The following is an 18545-nucleotide window of genomic DNA, read 5'->3' as shown; positions in this document are numbered from 1 at the left end:
GAACATTCCGGGTCAACAGCAGGAGTGAGGTTACAAACAGGAAAACCCCGTCTGTCTTTCCAGGGCTTACTCTCAGTAAGCAGAGAATAAATAATAACATATCACTGTGCTCAGTTCTCAAACCTTAAAATGATGTCATTTCCCTGAGGAAAAGAAGAGTAAGACTAAACTCAGGTGAAGAACCCCGGTTGCCTCTCTCACCTTCTCCCTGATCTCCAGGGCTCGTTTACACAGTGGCTCCGCCTCCTTGTACTTCCCTCGCTTACCGTACAGTACTGCTAGGTTGTTCAGAGTTGCCGCCACCTGCCAAGACAGAAGGCCACAAGGAACCACTGTAAGAGCGGCCATGAGGGGAGTCCCAGGGCCTCCCACATGCATGGTGACACTCAGCAGATCAGAGGGACTCACTACAAAACACATCACTGAACTAAACAAATCGTCATCATCTTGATTCTTCAATTTCTGGAAGCCACAAAGACAACCAAATCAGATTTGTGTGCATCTGACCAGACACATAAAAAGACAACACAGATTCTTAAGAACAAGTTTAGAAAAGGTCATGCACCTTGATTTTGGATCAAAGTGAAGTGAGCCAGTGATTTGAGGCAGTGACTTGACAAATCACAGGGGACCCGAGGGTGTGAGTGTGTCACTACCTGAGCAGGCCCTACTGGTACCATCTGGGACAATGTGGCTCTCAGAACCTCCCTGTTGAGCTTGTCATTGGGATGAGCTGGACAAAAATGTATTGGGGAAAATACAATGTGAAGGCCTGGAAGAAGAGGTATACACACCGCGGGGTGATCTCTGCCCAGGGTTTTCTCACGGATAGCCAGGGCGTCGTTCAGGAGGTTAGCTGCGTCTTTATACTTGTTCTGATCCCTAAACCAAAACACACGGTCCACATTCAGCTGGAGGTCAGTCATGAAACCTACTAGTCTAGTTAGTTAGTAAGCCTCAGGAAACCCACCAATCTAGTTAGTAAGCCACTACTGATGCTAAGGACTGAACTCCCAGGGTTCAGGCACACAAAGCACTTACTTCAGCACCAGCCAGCCTAAACCTTTTAAAAATGCAACCGTGACAGCAGTGCTGGTCTGACGAGGCAGTCCAGAGCAGGCACGGAGCCTACGGGTAGGTCGGACAGAACAGATCCTCTGCCAGCAGAGTCAACAGAAGCCTCTCTGTGGAGACCTACACCTACCCTCCACCTGCCTGCTTAGTCAGGGGTCAGAGATCAGGCCCAGCACAGTGAGACTAAACCCACTGGGAAATTCAGATTAAAAGTGAAAATTTAGAGCACTGTAAATCCCTACAATAAAATTCCAAAGAGAGCGTAGTTGACTTAGATATATACTTAAAGAAATACACACGGAAACAGCACCTCACTCACTGACAAGGAAAAACAACCAGCACAGCCCACACAGGACACTATGGCAGGAGCAAAAAGGGTACCATCCCTCTAAAAAGCAGTTGGGCTGAACCATCAAAGCTTTAAAAGAGAATCTGTTTCAGGAGATTATCCTAAGGGAAAAAAATTTTATATTAAGTGTAGGAGTGTTTTGCCTGTATTTGCACAGTCCCATATTGGTAAAACACTCACATAAAATAAAATAGACTTTAAAGAAGTCAAAGTTTGTTGATCAGTGCAGAGGGCAAAATGACTACTCAGAAAGAGCTGGCCCAGTGACTACAGGGAGCACCTGGTCTGATCCTGCCACCAAGCTGGCTGAATTTCCTAGGATAACTGCTGGCTGTTTGAAGCAGACAGAAAGGCTGGAAAGCTGTTTCAGAGAAACGTATGAACCAAGGACTAGCCTGTACACCAGGGCCAGGATGTTGAGCATGGTGGCCACATCAGGATGGTCATGGCCGGACGTCTTCTCCAGGTCCTCCAGGGCCTGCTTGCAGAGTGGCACGGCCACCTCGTAGCGCCCCTGCGAAGCGTACTGGATCACCAGGTTGTGGAGAGTACGCAGCCTGGCCGGGATCTCATAGCCGCCCTGCTGGGCCGCAGCCGCAGCACTGCTGTGTGACTGCTGAACTGCAGAGAAGGCACAGGGGAGGTTATCACTCGGACAGCACCTGGTTCCAGTCAGTGCACATGCTAACCCACACTGTCCTGGAAACCCTGAGCAAGCCAAGAGAAACCGTGTGCTGAGGACTGACAACACTGGATTCCACCAGGGGAGAAACTTAAAGGGACTGACTTCTCAAAGACCTGTACCTGTATACTGCACACTAGTTTAAAGTGTGGGAAACACAGAGGCACTCTCCCAGGTACGGTGGTGCACACGTATAACCCCAAAACTGGAGAGAATGAGGCAAAAGAACCAAAAGTCTGAGGTCTGGGGCTGGAAAGACGGTTCAGTGGTTAAGAGCCAAACATTGCTCCTGCAAAGGACTGAGGTTCAGTTCCCAGCATGCACATGGCAGCTCACAACCAGCTGTAATTCCATTTCTAGGGACTCTGCCACCCTCTTCTGACCTCTGCAGGCACCAGACACCCATCTAGTACATATGCATACGTGCAAGTGAAACACTCAAACACATAAAATAAAATGTTTTAATCTTAAAAAAAAAGTCCCAAGCCAACCTGGGCTACCATAGTGAGACCTTGTGTGAGTAGACGTCTCACAGGCTAAGCACATGATGACAAGAATGTCCTCAGACAGGAAGCAGCACCACAGTGCCCCACATTTAATGACATGGTTACACTCTTGCAACTCACTTCCTTGTCCTGGGTCATCCTCGTCATTTGGGAAGAGATCATCCAATGGCTCTTTGGAAGAATCAGAGTCTTTGTCCTCCTACAAGAGACCCAGAGCATCCTTTACTGCACAGACCACCATGCTGCCTGCAAACCTCTTGACATGAAATTCCTCTTTGCTTCCTACACCCAACAAGATAGCCAGTTCTTTAGAGTCCACGATCATCTGAGTGTGGTTTACCCGTCAGCTCGGTAAAGAGCAATAGCAGTAACTTTACTAAACTTGCCCACCTTGTGCAAGGCCTGAGGGTAGATAGTTACCCCAACCACCTCCCTCTAAAGAAACAGATAAAAGGAGCCAAAGAGGTGTGACAGATTAGAACCAAGGAACTTAACTGCAGGCCACCACGTGAAAAGGCAGACCCTGACTGCATTTCTAGACTTTAGACTCTTTGACTGTGTTCAGAGGAAGTTCTAGCAGTCAGCCAAAATCTCGTTGGAAATCCAAAATTAGTGGTAGGAAAAAATGGTGTCTCGATAATTCCCAAAGCAGAAGGGAGGAGGAACTCCCTCGTCCCATTCTTACAGAGGAGTATACTAGGGCCCCAAGAGGAGCTAAGAACCTGTGAGTTTTACATCTTAACTCCAATAGGTTCCTGTTAGTGCACAGGCAGAGACAGTGAGGAGAGCAAACAGCCTGAGGAGGAAACAAATGAGCGTCACCATCAGGCGACAGCAGTGCCTATGCCGAGGGGACTGGGAAGCAACTCCCAGGGGTGCACAATGTATTCTTCAAAGATGCCAAGTCCATGGGAGACAAACAACCCTTCTAATGAGACACGATAGCCAAAGAGGGGACAACAATCAGGGCCATGCCCAGTGGAAAGCACCTGCATATGCAAAGGCCTGCATCCCATCTCCATCACCAAAACACACGGACACCTAGAAGCCAAGCCAGAGTACTACCAAACACCCACCCAACCCAAGGCAAAACAGCACAACAGAATTCCTCATAATCAACTGGAAAGCTGAGTCAGCAGATCTGAGCACAAACATCAGTCCCTAATCCAACCTGTGAGCACACTTAATGCCCAGTCAGAAGCAATAGCTGGCCTTTCTAACTCTGAGAAGAGCACAGGCACACTTGGCAAGAGCTCACCGAGGGAGAGATGTCATCGTCGTATTTCTTCAGCTGGTTCATAAACTCCAGGTGCTTCTTCTCCTCCTCCAGTTGAGCCACGGACTGCTCGCTCTTCTGCAGCTTCTGCTGTGTGTTGGCCAGTTCGTCCCGCAGCCACTGGTTCTCCTGGCACAGACGTCGAACCTGAGCACGGAGCTTCTGCTTCTCTGACTCCACGGCATTCAGGTGATTGGACAGGGCCATCATCACCTGATCAGAAGAGATGTTTACACTGCTGCACGCCTTTGGAGAGCCCCGAACATACATGTGCCTGGCAGCCCCAACTCACATCCACAAATGTGCATGTAAATAAGACCTGCCCTTTATTTCTCCTTCTACCTTTGCACAGATCACACGCTAGCGTGTCACAGGACCATAAGCCTGATTACAGACCGAGTGTCCCAGGGCCATAAGGCTGGGACATCTACAACCCACCCTTCTGTGACAGCATCTCCAGTGGACTGGAAATACATGTCTCCTCTTCTTACGTGTCACCAGCCAGCCTAGCTTCACATGGCCTTCTTCCATGTGAGGGTGCGTGTTTCTGTTTAGAGTGCGGGCAGGTAGGTGAGGGCCAGCGGGGGAGCGGGAAGGGTAACATGTAAGTCCTCCTCACCACTGAGGCACGGGAAGAATTCGTAGAGAGAACCTCATACTCCTCACCATACTAAGACGAAAAGAAGCAGAGGAAGGCAGAGGGGCTTCAGCCTGTGCCCTCTGCAGACCATGTATTTGCCAGTCCTGGTCATAGCATAGTGAATGGGTCACCATCTTCCCAGATATGAAATATGAAACACCAGAAGGAAGGCTTCATCTTACTTTCTTGATTAAAACCTAACATCTAACAAGCAAAAAAAAAAAAAAAAAAAAAAAAAAAGCCACATTCCTAACGTCTTGCAACAACAGAACCAGGGATGAGCAAACAGGTAAAGGAATTTGCCACCAAGCCTGATGGCCTGAGTCCAATCCCTGAGACACATGTGGTAGATTCCCAGGCATTGATCTCTAACCTCCATGTGCAGACCATGGCAAGAATGCACACACCACCACACACAAAATGGCTAAGTGATACATGCCTTTAAACCCAGCAGAGGCAGAGAGAGAGAGGCGGAGGCAGATCTCTGAGAGTTTGAGGCCAGCTTGGAACTTCATAGAGTTCCAGGATAGCCAGGACTATACAGAAAGACGTTGTCTCAATAGATGGATGGATGGATGGATGGATGGATGGATGGATGGATGGATGGATGATGGATGGATGGATGATGGATGGATGATGGATGGATTGATGATGGATGGATGGATGGGTGGATGGATGGATGGTGGATGGATGGATGGATGATAGATGGATGATGAATGGATGAATGGATGATGGATGGATGGTGGATGATGGATGGATGATGGATGGATGATGGATGGATGGATGGATGGATGGATGGATGGATGATGGATGGATGAATGGATGGAAGATGAATGGATGGATGGATGATGGATGGATGGATGATGGATGGATAGATGGATGGATGATGAATGGATGGATGGATGATGGATGATGATGGATGGATGATGGATAATGGATGGATGATGGATGGATGGATGGATGGATGGATGGATGGATGATGGATGGATGAATGGATGGAAGATGAATGGATGGATGGATGGATGATGGATGGATGGATAAATGATGGATGGATAGATGGATGGATGGATGGATAAAGGATGGATGGATGGATGGATGGATGATGGATGGATGGATGATGGATGGATAGATGGATGGATGATGAATGGATGGATGGATGATGGATGATGATGGATGGATGATGGATAATGGATGGATGATGGATGGATGGATGGATGGATGGATGATGGATAATGGATGGATGATGGATGGATGGATGGATGGATGGATGGATGGATGGATGGATAGATGGATGGATGATGAATGGATGGATGGATGATGGATGATGATGGATGGATGATGGATAATGGATGGATGATGGATGGATGGATGGATGGATGGATGGATGATGGATAATGGATGGATGATGGATGGATGGATGGATGGATGGATGGATGATGGATAATGGATGGATGATGGATGGATGATGGATGGATGGATGGATGATGGATAATGGATGGATGATGGATGGATGGATGGATGGATGGATGGATGGATGGATGATGGATGGATGGATGGATGATGGATGGATGATGGATGGATAGATGGATGGATGGATGGATGATGGATGGATGGATGGATGATGGATGACAGGCAGCAGATAGATATATATAAAATAAATAAAAACCACAGAACTTGAGGGAATCAATAGGCTCGTGTGAGATTCTGGGCTCCTCCCCAGAATAGTTTAACACAATACAAGAGAAGCTGTGGTTTATAACTAATATAACACAGTGAAGATGTAAAACTTTAAATTGGAATCCCAATGGTGACCTTTCTTTATAAAAGAGAAAACTGGTGATGCAGAAGCCTGCTTCTTGTTCCTTCACTAACTGTATAAGCAAACACTGGGGAAGACACCACACTCCTGCGCACTGAGGTGTTTGGTTGGTTTGTTGGTTTTTTGGGATTGTGGCTCTCTGTGTAACCCTGACTGACTCGCTCTATAGACCAGACTGGCCTCAAACTCAGAGATCTGTCTGCTTCTGCCTCCTGAGTGATGGGATTAAAGGCATGGCCACCACTGCCCAGCCAGAGGTCTAAATGCTAACTGGCTATACGGACAGGGCCACAGGTCCTCAGGAGAGCACTGTCATCTCTATGCCACTCAAAGTAACATGGTGCTGAGCTGCTGTGTGCTGACAAGGCTCCAGCCTACCACTCTGCGCACACTCATGGCCACGTGGCACTCACAGTACCTGTGCCTCACTCAGGCCAAGCTCCAGCATCTCCAGGGACTTGCGGATCATGCTGGATTTCTCTTCCACCAGGTTGCTCTCATCGTCCTTCTTCAAGCACTTCAGTGTCTCCAGCAAACTCTGCAGGATGGAGTTGTGCTCATTCTTCAGGGCTTCTAGCCCCTGAATCACCTGCTTGGTCTTAGAAATGATTTCATCCTGCGTAAGCTTTTCCAGCTTCTCTTCCTTCATGTACACCATCGTGGACATGTTGTCATGCATTCTGCAACAGGGGACAAGAGCCAGACGTATCATTAAAATCTCTGAACAGCAGAGACTGACAATATTCTTAAAGATTTATTTATTTGTTGTATGTGTATGAGTTCTGTAGCTGTCTTCAGACATACCAGAAGACAGCATCTGATCCCATTACAAATGGCTGTGAGCCTCCATGTGGTTGCTGAGAATTGAACTTAGGACCTCTAGAAGAACAGTCAGTTGCTCTTAAGCACTGAGCCATCTCTACAGTCCCAAGACAATTTTGAATCACATTTGACAGAGCTGGAGAGATGGCTCATTGGCTAAGAGCACTTTCTTTTAAAGAGAACCTGAATTCAGTTCCCAGCACCCACATGACAGCTTACAATTATCTATAACTCCAATTCCAGGGGACTCAATGCCTTCTTCCAACCTCCACAGGCACTGTATATACATACATACATACATACACACACACACACACACACACACACACACACACACACACACACGGTACACAGACACAAACAAATACACACATATACAGGGAAAATACCAATACACATAAAACAAAATTAAGTATTTCTAAGAACTACTAGCCAGGGGGACAGGAGTGGGAGTGGGAGGAATGAGACAGTCTGATGGAAGAGATACTGGAGAAGATGGGGAAGCAAGGAGAAGGAATTCCAAAGTATCCGAATGTGTTTGGGCTGTAGTGTTCCTGAGGAATGAGACAGGTGTGGGCATGCGGCGGGCTGGGAATCTAGGGAGACAGGCACTAACCTAAGTCTTCCTGAGACTCGGCTGTCAAGAGCCTCACTTGTGGAGCTGTTAGGAGCATAGTTTCAGGGGCAGCAGACAGAGGAGTTCCTCAGTAACTAGTCCAATCTCCCACATGCTAAAAAGACTGAGGCACACCCCTGACGAGCAACAGCCTGATTTTGCCAACACGGTTCTCAAGACTGAACTCGATACTTTGAGTACCTTCCCTGCCAGATTACTCCAGCATTTTGTTAGTCATTGTTTTCCCCCTTGTAAATTCTCCCCAGAGTTCATTCTGTTCTTCTAAAGCACACAAGCAAGGCATGAAGGCTAACGCCTGCAACCCTAACACACAGAGGCTGAGGCAAGAAGGCTGCTGGGATCTGAGGCCTTCCCGAGCTACACAGTTTAACCACTCAAGCAACAATCAAAATCAAGTCACCCAGAATGGGAGGAGCAGGGGTGCGGGATGGAAAGATGGCTCAGCAGTTAAAAGCACTGGTCTTCTCTCAGAGGTCCTAGACTCCTTTCCAAGCACTACCATGGCAATTCACAACTGTCTTTAACCATCCTGGGGTGTCTGATACCTTCTTCCAGCCTCTGCAAGAACTGCACAAACATGATGCACATGTATAATACATGCATGTAAGCAGAACATGCACACACATAAAAGTTACAAGAAAATTTAATTAAGACATTTTTAAAAACACGTCATCCAGTGAGTGGGCAGTGGTGTGTATGCCTTCAGTCCCAGCAGTCAGGAGGCAGAGGCAGGGAGGTCTCTGAGTTTGAGGCCAGCCTGGGCTACAGAGCAAGTTCCAGGACAGCCAGGGCTCCTCAGAGAAACCCTGTCTCAAAAAACAAAAGAACAGGGTTGGAGAGATGGCTCAGTGGTTAAGAGCACTCACTGCTCTTCCAGAGGTCCCGAGTTCAATTCCCAGCAACCACATGGTGGCTCACAACCATCTGTAATGGAATAAGATGCCCTCTTCTGGTATGTCTGAAGACAGCTACAGTGTACTCACATAAATATAATAATGAATAAATCTTTAAAGAAAAAACAAAAAACAAATCTCTCAGAATGTGCTAGAGCCAACATGGCAGGTCGGGCCTCACCAAGTCTCCTTTGTTACAGGCAGACATCTCCAGATCATTAGCCACATCAGCCCTGCAAACAGGTCACTTCCACCATCACAGAAGTGATGCCATTAAAGCCATTAAAGCCCTGGGAAACCACACATAAAGAAAGGGAGGAAGCTAGAGAGATGACGCGGGGGTTTAAGAGCTGATCATCCAAGAGGACCTGGGTTCAATTCCCAGCACCCACATGGCAGCTCACAACTTCCTGTTCCTAGGGCCTGACATCCTCACAGACAGAAATACACACAAGCAAAACACCAATGTATATATAAGATTTAAAAATAATCAACTAATTAATTTGTTTAAAAAGAAAGAGAGCTGGGTAGTGGCATATGCCTTTAATTCCAGCACTTGGGAAGCAGAGGCAGGCTGATCTGAGTTCGAGGCCAGCCTGGTCTACAAATCATGTTCCAGGACAGCCAGGGCTACACAGAGAAACCCTGTCTCAGAAAAAACAAAAACAAAGAAATTTGGTGTGTTCAGAAGTTCTATTCTTGGTCTATTGCTACATTAGTCTATTTTGATTGTGGCAGAAGGTTTAAGAAAAGCCTTGAAGGTCTAGACTTCCAGCACAGACCCTGGTCGCTCCCTCCTTCTGGCAAACAGTAAGCATCATGAAATACGTGCTAGTGTATGTAACGGGTAAGTGTGCAGGCCAGTGTATAGAAAAGCCTTGGTTAGAGTGGAGGAGACTCAAGTCACATCAGCTTGTCTCAGCCCTTCATGGTGTAAGCGGAAACCATCAATGACCTGCAGGCTTATTTTCATAAAATACAGGTATGAAAATGCTCCAAAAACCATATAGCCTATGCCAGCCAATTTCAAACATAATGGATGAACTTGAACTTCCTTTGAAAAAGTTTACAATCTGTCTGTCTCTCTCTGTCTCTATCTCTATCTGTCTCTATCTCTCTTTCTGTCTGTCTCTCTCTCTCTCTCTCTCTCTCTCTCTCTCTCTCTCTCTCTCACACACACACACACACACACACACACATACACACAGAGGCCAGAGGACAACTTCCAGGAAGTTGGTTCTCTCTTTCTACTATGGGTTGTAGGAATCAAACTCCCATGGTCAGGCAAGAATTTTTATTTGCCATCTTGCCTAGCCCTGGCCTTGAATTTATGATCATCTTCCCTTCCAGGTGCTAAGATTACAAGTGTGATTCACCATACCCAGTTTATGGTGAGCTGGAATTGACCCCTAGGCTTTATACATGCTAGGCAAGCATCTACCAACAGACCTGTACTGACCCACTCCTTTTGAGAAAGCATCTCACTCTGTAGCCTGGGCTGACTAAAACTCATTTCACAATCATGGCAGTCCTCCTGCCTCAGCTTACCAAATGTTGGGATCAAAATGAGACACCACACCTGGCCTCCTAGTGTTTTATGAGTTTAATTTGGATATTGGACTTGTCATTACAAATGGGGAGTTTTATGTAATGTGATTTACATCTCAACTGAAGAGAGAGAGAATGTGGTAGAAATTGCCAGGTCTGACAGAGCAAAGGGTAGCTGGGCGATGACACACAAGCAGCCTGCAGTTCTGGAATCTGGGGTAAACCCCAGCAAACACAGCAAAGATGAAGGTGCATGTAGGGAAAGAGGGATAGGCAGAACATGGAAGCTCTTGTACGAGTCTATTAGAAGCACACTGTATGGGAGATGTTCCCAAAAGCTCTGTATGTTTCCGGTGGACCACCAGAAACTAGGCACACCGGGGAGATGCTGAGATCACAGACAGCCCATTGTGTGATACACAGTACACACAGACAATGACCTGGAATAGCACCAGGCACGTCGGAGGATAGTCTGCAGGGAGCAGCCCATGCAGTGTTGGGGAAACAACTGACCTGTCTGGAATCACCGTGTGCTGTAGGTTCAGCGAGGGAAGTGTCAAAATTACAAAATTAAACAAAGACCTGGCAAGCCCACCCAATAATACGTGACACAGCGGAAAGACGCTCACACAAAAAGCTGCACACAAATGCTCCGAAAGTAAAATGCTAGGCAGACAAAAAAATATATACACAACTCGGAACAGCAGACGTGGAAACAACTCAAAGGCTCAATGAACAGGCAAACAAAACGTGGCCCACTCCTACAGAGAAATATTGCTCAGCTGTGAGAAAGGGACCTTGGTGGTACACAGAGTTCAAGGCCAATGGGGGCCACACAGCAAGACTCCATCTCAAAACAATAACAAAAAAGTCAAAGGGGAAGTTGAAAACAGGCAAAGCAGGCTGTCAGGAAACATCCTGTGATGGGTTCAGTGAGGCAAGAGGACGGGGTGAGCAGGGCGCGCAGATGCCTCTGCAATTACACAACCATGTCCAGGCTCATGCCCACTCCAACAGACCAACGGGTCTCATGGAGGGTCCCTCAGTCTTTCTCAAACCAACCATACAGTAGTCAGATAAATAAACGGAGCCTTGGCTACATGATATCTTAGCTCACAAGATATCAATAAACAATTGTTTCCATGGTGACTGCTCCATCCAGCTGCTCCGTGCTCATCCTTTTTGTTGTTTGGCTTTTGAGACTCGGTTTCTCTATGTGGCCCCGGGTGGCCTGAACTCACTCTGAGGACACTCAGGGGACCCACCTGCCTATAGATTACTAGCCTGTGCTACCTTTTTCTTTTTTAAGGAGTAGCCAGCCTAGGCTGGCTGCAAACTCATGATCCTTACTCTGCCCCTTCAGCACACTTCCCTGGCGTTCACTACAACCTCCTGTTCTTTCCTGAGGATCACTATGGGGCTAGGAATGAAGCTCAGTGACTAAACACACCTAAGGTCCTGAGCTCACTCCTTAGCACTGCTAAAAATTAAGCAAATAAATCTCTGAATACTGCAGAGGCATTACCAGAGCATCAGCAGGCCCCCTCTTAGCCATCACAGACAGCATCTCCTCTATCTAATCTCAGTCTATAACTAACCTAATCCTTCCATTTCTCTCCTAGTGTGAATCCTAACACTGAGCTAAAGGAGCTCAGGAGGTAGAGTGCTTGCCTAGTTGCCAAGGTTCAATACGGCAGTCCATGTAACTACAAGAGGGGACAAAGGCCTGTAGCCACAGTGCTCGGAGGTAAAGGCAGTTAAACTTAAAGATCAGAAGTTCAAGGTCATTGTTGACCACACAGCAAATAAAAACCAACCTGGGTTACATGAGACCTGAGTCACACCACACACACACACACACACACACACACACACAAACACCAGGAACCCACGCTGGCAAAAAACAAACAAACCGAAAAAACAAAGTAAAATGTGCACAAACAAAAGTCCTATAATAGCAGCCACTGTGGTTGTGTTTACCTGCAAACACCACTGATGGCTGCAGTAAGACCATCTGCTTGCCTTTCTATAGACATGGCAAGTGCACACCTCTAGACCTAATAACACCCCGGAAGCAGACACAGGTAGATCTCTGTGAGTTCAAGAGCAGCCTTGGGCTGGAGAGGTGGCTCAGTGGTTAAGAGCACTGACTGCTCTTCCAGAGGTCCTGAGTTCAATTCCCAGCAGCCACATGGTGGCTCACACCATCTGTAATGGAATCTGATTCCCTCTTCTGGTGTGTCTGAAGACAGCTGCAGTGTATTTACATGCATAAAATAAATAAACCTTAAAAATAAAAGACTAGCCTTGTCCACAGAGGGAGCTCCAGGACAGCCAGGGCTACTTAGTGAGACCCTGTCTAAACAAAGAAACACACACACACACACACACACACACACACACACACAAGGAGCACTCCCTCCCCAAGTGATTATCCAGTGAGCAGTGATCAGCAATAAAATCATACATACAAATAGCAATATATGGAATAAGTAGCTCTATGTATTTAGGAACACACACAATTTAAAGAGAGAATTTCTAAAGAACAGAAGCTGTGAGTTTGAGAGAGAGACATGGGGAGCGGTGCACTCGGAAAGGGAAGAAAATGATGGAGTTATATTTTAATTTTTGTAAAATGGTTCTTGTCAGTTGTGGTGACTCAGCCTTTAATCCCAGACTCGGGAGGAAGACACGGGTGGATCTCTAGGAGTTCAGGCCAGCCTGAACAGGTCTACAGAGTGAGTTCCAGGACAGCCAGGGCTCCACAGAGGTGATGTCTCAGCTGTAGGCAAACGGTGGCAGCATTCACACAAGGCTGAGACTCCGACAAGCATATCTGTACCAAAGCCTGACATGGAGGCACTGAGGGGACTGTCCAAAGCCTGCTCTGTCTCATCAACTCACACTCCTGTCAGGAGGACAGCGTGACCACAGCACCTACTTCGTGGGATCAGTCTAGTAACTGGGGGGGTACCTCCGAAGCATCTGGACATAGAGTCAACACTAGGGGCATCGGAGTCCGGAGAGCCCCACGGCTCAAACTGAGAGGCCGGCTTGGTGGCATACACCTTCAGTTCCAGCATTTAGGAGGCAGAGACAGAAGGATCTCTGAGTTCCAGGCCAGCCTGATCCACACAAGTTGAGTTGTAGCTCAGTCAGGACCACACACTGATACTGTCTTAAAACAAACAAAGGAACCCAGAGGTAATGGGAATATTTTAGAACCAAAGAAATCATTTAATTCACACATATACCATTCCCTTAAAAGGCTTTATTCCAGAGCTATTCACTGTCTAAGTCCAAACACCATGAATAGTAAAAATAAAACCACAGTCAATTTTTAGACTTGTTTGGGGTTTTGTTTTATCTTTATTAGAGTGGAATGCTAGAGACTGACCCCAGGGCTTGTACACACTCAGCCAGCACTCTACCACTGAGCTATACACCAAGACATGCTCAGTCGGACTTCAGCTTAAGGGCTAGAGGTGTAGGGTAGACCACCACACTGTACCACAGTGCATTCCAACCCAAGAGGACTAACTACTTCAGTTTTTTGCTTGCTTGCTTGCTTGCGACAGGGTCTCCCTACATATAGTCTCTAGCTGTCCTCTGAACTCACTCTGAGGAGCAGTCTGGCCACAAACTCAGAGATTTACCTGCTTCTGCCTCCCTGGTGCTGGGATTAAAGGTATGTGCCGTCGCTTGGCCCTCATTACGAAGCTACAGCCCTGACAGCAAGTAGGATGGCTCCTGCACCTCATACCAAGTACCTCACCAGGCAGTCAGCAGGATGGCACAGCTGGCCCTCTCTGGAATGCTGATTCACTCGCACATCGCCATCTCCAGCACTAGTCTTTGTCTCAACTCCAAGCCTGCATCTCTAGCTCATTCCCTGGGCCTCCCACAAGCACCTGGAATTTATCATATCCAAAAGTAAACATCGTCTGTCCTATCCCCATTCTATAACAGGGTGGGTGTCACCAGCCAGTGAGTCACCAAAAACCAAAGATGCTCTTCTAAATGCCTTCTCTCAGCAAACACTTAGTAAGTGCTCACTGTGCACCAAGCACTGACCAGGAAGACAGGGCTGGATCCCACCCTTGCAGAGATGAGGAATGTTTGAGCAGAGAGGCAGAAAACAAAATAAGATAAGCCATGGCTGGCGCTAACTTGGCAGTAAAGAGCATCTTTTACAGAGGACCTAGGTTCAGTTCCCAGCTCCCAGCCATTTGTAACTTCACTTCCAAAGGATCCTTTTCTGGTTGCCTCAGTCACCAGGTACACATGTGGTGTACATACGTGCATGATGACAAACACTAAATGCACGTCTTAATAATAATTAAAGCACAGCACTGTCCGTAGGGGGCAGCACCTCAGCCTTTAACTCCGCTCAGTGGCACGTGGCTGCACTTCAGCTGAGGAGACGGAGCAGGGCATTTCTGAGAACTTCAGTAGCTGACTCATGGTTCACTGGCCATGAGTGCACAGGTTCACCCTGACTGCTGGAGCCCCCCAACCCTCACCCTCCTGCCCCTCCCCACATTCCCACTAACCCACCGACTCAGCTGCCCCATACCACTGCCCTTACCTTCTCTAAATACCAGCCTGGGCATCTCCGTCCAACTGCAGAGTAGGAGCACCTCCTTAGCTCTTCCTACCATCACAGGAGCCATTTCCTAGCTTCCCCTCATCCCCCACCCACTGGGACAGACCTCAACCACAACCCACTCAGGCCTATTCCCTCCCATCAGGACCGCACATGCACAGCCAATCTGCACTTGCCTTTGAATGTCCAAGAAAAGCGTCCTCACCACGGTGGGTCTGAGCCCTGCGGGGAAATATCCACGCCAGGATCCCTGATAGTACAGTGCTGCACAGTGGGCTTTCAGCACCAACACATCCTCCAGCTCACACTCCCACAATCTTAGTCAGACATCTTTATTCTTTTAGTGTTTCACTGAGTTTGAGGGAGACTCTTTCTGTGTAGCACAAGCTGGCCTCAAAATCCTTCTGCCCCACCCTCCAGAATGCCTGTGCCACCATGCCCGGCCTTAAACACTTTTACTCGAGGCTCTAAAACTTGACCCTGTTCTCTTGTTCCATAATCTGATTACTGACAGTCACTCAATTAAGAACTAAGTCACTTCTGGCTTTTCTTTCTGGTTCTCTTAAGTCAGTCTAGAGACTGTTCGTGGCCTTTTAAGAGATTTTCACTGTTTCCAACCTGGAAAAAAATTGCTTAAAAATGTTTTTTTAAAGAGTTATTATATGTGTGTATACCTGCATGATTTTTATGTGCACAGCAGAGGTCAGAAGAGGGTCTCAGATTATCTGGAACCGGAGTTGGAGGCAATAATGAGCTGCCTGTCTCTGGGTGCTAAGAATCAAACCCAGGTCCCTCTGAACGAACAGTAAGTATTCTTAACAACTGAGCCATCTCTCTAGCCCCAAGAATATATTAATATATAAGGATGATGTTTGGTCTGCCTGTTCTTGCACTTGGGTGGCCTCATCAGTCCGGGAGACTTAGCAGCAGACTACCGAAGATGCGATGTGTAGACCTCACCTCTTCAGTCTTTGCACTCAGACAAATCCCTGTCCAGATTCCATATTTTCCTGGTTTTGATTTTTGTTTTCAGATTTTTCTATGTAGCTGTGGCTGGCCTTGTACTAATGACCACCCCCGACACACACACACACCCCGCCTCAGCCTCCTGAGTGTTCCGGCTAAAGGTATGCACTGTCACCACTCCCTACCACACACTTGCTACACGTTTTTTCAATGCTGATGCTACAGAGAGGTCACCACCAGGTCCCACCCCTCTTGGTTGCACCACGAGGGCATCAGGCTGGCCTGCAACATGATGCTACATTCTTCGATGATCTGGAAAGGGCCCACCTTCCCACATACCACACACTCAGACATTTTAAATAGAACCACTGCATCCCTACAAATACAGGCAAAGGACAGCACGTCAAACTTCCTACCACAACTGAGGCTTGTAGGCAGTCCATGGACAAACATCCCTAATTCTAGCATGCTTAGGAGACTCAGGGAGGCTGGACTAGTTTCCTAATGGGGTTTCACTGTCCTATTACAATGCACTCCCGGCTAATTCCAATCTAAGGCTTAGTCACACTGTATAAAGAGCCTTGGAATTTAAGCAAGCAAAGAATCAAAAATGCAACTACCACATTGCAGTTTAAATGGTATATAAATTTCTTGTTTTTTAAGACATCATTTTTGCAAGTACACCAGATTGACACTTAATAACAGAATAGTAGCAGGTAGTGGCAATTCCAACACAACACACCTGGAAATGGCCTGCAAAGTTCGTTATAAAGCCATCCACTCCATCACACATTAATATTACTTTATTAATATATATAAAGGGGGCTCCACATGTAACAAGAAAAAGCACTTCAGGCTGGGCACGTTCAGGTCACCAGGGAGATTCCACACCCGGCCACTGAGAGAAAGAGACTGGCTGGCCACCGGCCACGGACCACAGCATGACAGTACGCCACCCAGGGCGGTGCCGGGGAGAGGTGGGGGCTAGAAGGGCGGAGAGGCCTGAAACAAAGCCAGTCGGCTGACCCCCAACACACACACTCCCTCTCTCTGTCTGTCTGTCTCTGTCTCTCTCTCTCTGTCTCTCTCTCTCTCTCTCTACCACCTCTTTGGGACCTCAGCAGAGAGGCTTTGGGTCCCTAAGTCCGCAGCTGCCATTGGAAGGCCGCCCCCCACCCCCGCCCAGAGGCCTGAGTCAGGGCGGGGCCCTGAACACAGATGGGACAGAAGCCTGAGGGACACAGGAGAGGAGTGGAGAAGAAACAGGGACTGAAGCCTAGAGTGCAGGCAGAAAGAACTGAGCCCCGAACCTAGAGGGTCACGGACCAAGAAGGGACTAGGACCTCAACTCCGAGAGGCTCAGGTAGAGACTGGACAGGACCCGAACCAGAACTGGATGAGAAGACACAAGAGCTTCAGCCTGGATGTGCAGACAGAGAGATGACGACAAAGACCCCAGACAGGAGGGGTGCAGGCTGTGACAGGAAAGGGACCCAAAGCAGAGGCACACGTAGACAAGGGACAAGGACCGCAGACTGGAGGAGTGCAGAGGTGACAAGAGACCCGAGCCTAGAAAAGAGCAGGCGGAGAAAGGGCAGAAACCCCAGCCTGGATGTGCTCAGGCTGAGAGAGGACAAGGACCGCAGACTGCTGGCGCGCAGGCAGAGGTGACAAGAGACCGGAGCATGGAGGGGAGCGGGCATAGCGGGGACCCCAGGGTGCAGACAGGGGTGGAAAAGCCGGGGAGGGGTCTGGGTTCGGGCGGAGGAGCAAAATCGCAGCCTGGAAGGGCCGGGTGCAGATGCGGCGATGGACGGAAAGGTCCAGAAGCCTCAGCCTGGAGGATGCGGGCGAGAAGGGGTCGCAGCCGCGTCTTGAGCACTGCGCACCAGCCGCGCGGAGCCCGGGGCGGGGCGGGGACCGGGCCGTGCACTCACCGTCCGATCGGGAGCGCCGCGCTCGTCGCGCTGTCACAAGCAGAGGCCGCGCAGAGCCCAGCCGCCTCAGCAGCAAGCGGCGCCTCCGCAGCCGCCCCGCAGCATCCTCACCCTGACCCGCGCTCCGCAGCCTCGCGCCACCCTCCGCCGCCGAAAATGGCGTCGCCGGCGCCGCGCCCGCCCCACAATGCTGTGCGCCGTGACGTCACCCTCCCTCGCGCCGCCGGGCGGGGCTCAGGGGAAACTGAGGCTGGGGTCCGCGGTCGGGAGTTCTCCACACGCCTCTAGTCCGCGTGTGGTCGCCTCAGAGCCGGAGGCCTTACTCGTCGCGTCCCCACCCGTGGAGGAGGGGAAGAATGCCAAGCGGCCAGGGCCCACCCTCTGCGGCTCGCTCCTGGCCGCAGCTCTCGACCTCCAGCCTGGCCCAAAGGGCAAGGCTTGCCAGCTCAGGTTGCTCCTGGGCCTCGCAGAGCCGCCTGGCACCCCAGCTGCAGGCCTGACTCAGCAGCCGGCCGGAGGGTACGCTGAGTCAGTGGCAAGGCCAAGCTTGCCTGCCACCGGGTTGGGAACCCTCCAGGTGCCTTTAGATGTTCCCAGAATGGCCCGGTTGCATTACTAAGGTGTAGGGATTGCTAGTGCCCACAGCCTCCCCACCTTGGGAACCGCTGCCCTCTTCTGATGGTATTGCCCAGCGCCTGCCGCGGTCCTCCACCCTGCAGTTACACCTACCAACATCAGGGAGGCCGGTGCTTTTGGTCTTAACAAGCAGATGCAGTTACTTTGACCTCCT

General features: G+C 48.9%; 1 protein-coding gene across 13 annotated transcripts in view; it reads right to left on the bottom strand.

Annotated features, from left to right (window-relative positions):
- KLC1 (kinesin light chain 1) overlaps positions 1–18179 on the bottom strand; it is a 42561-nt gene extending 24382 nt beyond the window's left edge. For 7 of the 13 annotated variants that reach the window (XM_080926235.1, XM_080926241.1, XM_080926238.1 and 4 more), the window contains exons 1-7: positions 17756–18179; positions 6765–7026; positions 3870–4100; positions 2732–2810; positions 1819–2044; positions 795–882; positions 202–303 (exon numbers count right to left, since the gene is read on the bottom strand). In XM_080926235.1, coding sequence (XP_080782361.1) covers positions 202–303; positions 795–882; positions 1819–2044; positions 2732–2810; positions 3870–4100; positions 6765–7025 — 987 coding nt within the window. In that variant the 5' untranslated portion in view covers position 7026; positions 17756–18179. The remainder of the gene's footprint in view (positions 1–201; positions 304–794; positions 883–1818; positions 2045–2731; positions 2811–3869; positions 4101–6764; positions 7027–17755) is intronic. The other 6 variants (XM_080926229.1, XM_080926237.1, XM_080926234.1 and 3 more) reach the window with 1 other exon arrangement.
- Positions 18180–18545: the final 366 nt, after the last annotated feature.

The sequence above is a fragment of the Micromys minutus genome (genome assembly GCF_963924665.1).
Source record: "Micromys minutus genome assembly, chromosome: 1".
NCBI lineage: Eukaryota > Metazoa > Chordata > Mammalia > Rodentia > Muridae > Micromys > Micromys minutus.
The sequence above is the reverse complement of the archived record's forward strand: the minus strand, read 5'-3'. Positions and strand labels throughout refer to the sequence as shown.